The sequence below is a fragment of the Falco peregrinus genome, chromosome 4, assembly GCF_023634155.1.
Source record: "Falco peregrinus isolate bFalPer1 chromosome 4, bFalPer1.pri, whole genome shotgun sequence".
Taxonomy (NCBI): domain Eukaryota; kingdom Metazoa; phylum Chordata; class Aves; order Falconiformes; family Falconidae; genus Falco; species Falco peregrinus.
In genome coordinates, this window is record NC_073724.1 from 120,222,447 (window position 1) to 120,226,367 (window position 3,921).

The window sequence follows — 3,921 nt, forward strand, 5'->3', positions numbered from 1 at the left end:
ATTTTGCAGAAGTTGCTGTGGTTGGGGTGGTAGTGAGTGAAGGGGCAGTGAGGATTCACCAAGGCTGCTTTGGGGACAGCCTGAAGGCCTTCAGGGCTTGTACAGTCCCCATCCAATTAGCCTGGTAGTAGGAAATACCCAGGGAAAATGAGCTGGTGATATCCCTGGTGCTCTTCAACACCTGCATCAGGGTATGAGTGCAAGCATGCATGCCCCGCAGTGCCCCAGGGCACTCTCTGGGTGCAGTATAAACACCCTGGCTCAGCCTCCATCCAAGCAGGATCCCATTGCTGGCACAGGAGGTGAGTGAGTTGCCTGGGTCACCACATTGTTCTTTCAACTGGGTTTGGTGAAGCAGAGATGGATTGGAGAGATGGGGAGATGGTTGGGGTCCATGTAGGATATATTGTGTGATACCACTGCCAGAGATACGTAAACATTTCCTGGCAGCAGTTCTGGCTGCATTGTCCCAAACTCCCTGCATGAGTGTGGCAGGGAGGGCACTGGGCAACTTGTTTCTCAAGGGGATGGAAGCAGCATGCTCCTCCTGCTCAGTTCTGCCTGACATAGCGGATATAAAGGATTTTCATGTGGAGTGAGAACGGACTTGTGTTTTTCTAATACTTAAAGTGCACTGGGTGGGACTAGCATAGAGGTTTGCCTGTACATTTTCAGTGTTCTCTAAAACAGTAGTCCCCAGTGCCAGGGAGTTCTGAGGGTTTCATTATTTATTTTGTACTGGCTCAATAGCACCTGGAATTCTCACAGCAACTCAGAGCCCTGGCTTATGCTCTGTGGACATAATAAGATGGCAGCTCCTGACACACAGCTGGTTACTCCTCATGGCACTGTAAATCCCCTTTTAGATCCTGGACATTTTGATAACACCTTGCTGCTGGTGGCTTTTAATTTTGTCTCTTTGCATATCTGACAAGAGAATTTCCCCAGATACCTGGGTGATTGGACACTGCTGTCTGGCGCTCTTTTATGAAGCAGAGCTGTTGGGATGAAAGGGGCTCTCCCCTGCCTTTCACCCACTTTGTTCTTGGTGGACTGAGCTCACACAGTTACAGAGACAGACCTTTTGTAGGAGCTGATACAGGCAGGTGAAGTCCCAAGAAGGACAGGACTGAACCAAGCTCCTTGTGTCCTGATTTCATAGGTAGCTTTCAAACAGCTCTGAGTCACTAAACTGGGTGTCCCAGAGGAGGATTAGCAATGCACATGCCTTCTTTGTGGAAGTCATGGGAGAGCAGAGAATTTTCCTTAATATATTTCCAATGCTAGAGATTTCTCAACTGCAGCATAAATGGTGGTCACATCCAAGTCTATCTGCTAGAGAAGCACTTGTGATCACTGATTCAAGAGTGAATCTCCTGTATATTTTGCTCCAGCAGCTGCAAGTGGATGCAGGCAGAAGACTCCTTATTTCAAAGACTCAAACAGCAGAGACGAAGGGACCTGAACAGTGGAGGGGAACCCTGATGGAGCAAATTGTCCAATATTTAACACTTCTGGATAAAACGTGGTTCAGACGTTTAAGTGTCTGTGCCATGAGTGATGCTTATCATGAGTTCAGCTCTCCTTTATATCCTGGGTATAGTTCAGCTGCTCTTAGAGCCTTTCTTTCTACCATTATACAGCTCCTGCAAGTGAGAAATGACATGAGATATTGCATTGAGTCATGTCAGCACCCAACACGTCGCGATCCCACCCCACATTCTTCATCTTGGTGGGTATACCTGGGATGGAGAAGTCTCACACCTGGATCTCCATCCCAGTCTGCATGATGTACTGTGCTGCTCTTCTTGGGAACTTGGTCCTGCTGGTCACCGTTGCGAAGGAGCGCAGCCTCCAGGAGCCGATGTACATCTTCCTGTGCTTGCTGGCAGTGTGCGACCTGCTGTTGTCCACTGCCACTGTCCCCAAAATCCTTGGTGTCCTTCAGTCTCTGTCCACCCAAATCTCTTTCAGTGGCTGCCTGGCACAAATGTTCTCCATCTATTTCATTTTTGTGGTGGAGTCAGCCATTTTACTGGCGATGGCCTTTGATTGGCACATCGCTATTTGCAAACCCCTGCAGTACACAGCCGTCCTGACACACTCTGTCATGGGGAAAGTTGTCATGGCAGCCTTAATCAGGAGCTTCTGCATCATGTTGCCTGCCATCTTCCTCCTCAAGCGGCTGCCCTACTGTGGGCACAATGTCATGCCCCACACCTACTGTGAGCACATTGGTGTGGGCCGCCTGGCCTGCACCGACATCTCCATCAACATTTGGTATGGGGTTGCTGCTGGCTTCCTTTCAGCTGGCTTGGATGTCATCTCCATTGCTGTCTCCTGTGTGCTGATCCTCAGGTGCCTCTGGGGGCTGCCCTCCCCACGCACCTCCCCCAGGGCTCTGCACACCTGCGGCTCCCACCTCTGCGTCATCACCATGTTTTACACACCAGCCTTCTTCTCCTTCCTAGCGCACCGGTTCAGCCAGCACGTTCCTCAGCATATCCTCATTTCCTTTGCCAACCTCTACATCGTGGTGCTGCCCATGCTTAACCCTATCGTCTATGGGGTGGAGAACAAAGCAGATACGGGAGCATGTGGCTCACCTGCTCAGGCTGAGGGGCTTGAGTGGCAGGACATAGCTGGGCAGGCAGGAATGGGCAACTGCGCTGGTCTACTGGTGAGAGGGGTGAAATGAAGCTTTGAAAAGAAGGAAATGAATGAAAGACAGCAGGGACCTGGCAAATGTGGACCAGATGGGAACATTTTCAAGATGCGATGGTCAACAGCCAGCTGAACATGAGCCAGCAGTGTGCCAAGATGGCCAAGAAGGCCAACAGCATCCTGGCTTGTATGAGAAACAGTGTGGCCAGCAGGACTAGGGAAGTGATTATCCTCCTGTACTCGGCACTGGTGAGGCTGCGCCTCAAATACTGTGTTCAGTTTTGGGCCCCTCACTTCAAGAAAGGCACTGGAGTGTGTCCAGAGAAGAGCAACGAAGCTGGTGAAGGGTCTGGAGCACAAGTCTGATGAGGAGTGGCTGAGGGAGCTGGGGTTGTTTAGCTTGGAGAAAAGGAGGCTCGGGGGGACCTTATCGTTCCCTAAAACTGCCTGAAAGGAGGCTGTAGTGAGGTGGGAATTGTTATCTTCTCCCAATTAACAAGCAAGAGGGCAAGATGAAACAGCCTCAGATTGTGCCAGGGGAGGTTTAGATTGCATATTAGAAAAAATTTCTTCCCCGAAAGGGCTGTCAAACACTGGAACAGACTGTCCAGGGATGTGGTTGAGTCACCATCCCTGGAGGCATTTAAAAGATGTGTAGATGTGGCACTTAAGGGACGTGGTTTAGTGATGGACTTGGCAGTCCTGGGTCAATGGTTGGACTTGATGATCTTAAAGGTCTTTTCCAGCCTAAATGATTCTATGATTCTATGATAAGTGTGTTCAGTGGACATCAACATCCAACCCGTATCTCTGTAGCAAATAAGCTGGACAGGTTCCCAGATGTACTGATGGGAAACAACTCATTGGGACAGTAGGAGCCAGACATTGGGGATTACCACTGTTCCCATATTCCTGGGGTCCTCTGCATTGTCCTGTTGGGTATTTGTACAGTCAAGTCCTTTGCAAGCAAAAATACAGTTTCTGAATACTTGAGGTACTATTGAGGATCTAATTAAACAGAAAACATTAAAGAAGTACATATAATGTCTGTACCTGTTATCTCAGTATACAAATGTCTCTGCTTGAGCTGGGTGTGGTCTGCATGGGATGGGAACAGGCATGGCTGGGGCAGTGATGCTCCCTGAAGGCACTCAGGTCTGAGAGGACCCACTGGGTCTCCTCTCTCCTAGTGCCCTTTCAGAAGGCTGCAAGGACACAGAGTCACAGAATCATAGAATGGTCAGGGCTAGAAAGGAC

The 3,921-nt window shown here is 49.6% G+C and overlaps 1 protein-coding gene across 1 annotated transcript; it reads left to right on the forward strand.

The window, feature by feature from the left end:
• The first annotated feature begins 1,684 nt into the window (after positions 1-1,684).
• Positions 1,685-2,642, forward strand: LOC101922165 (olfactory receptor 52B2-like). Its single transcript, XM_013305453.2, is given in 2 exon segments — positions 1,685-2,572; positions 2,574-2,642. Coding segments are annotated over 2 exon segments (957 nt in total).
• The last annotated feature ends 1,279 nt before the right edge of the window (positions 2,643-3,921 follow it).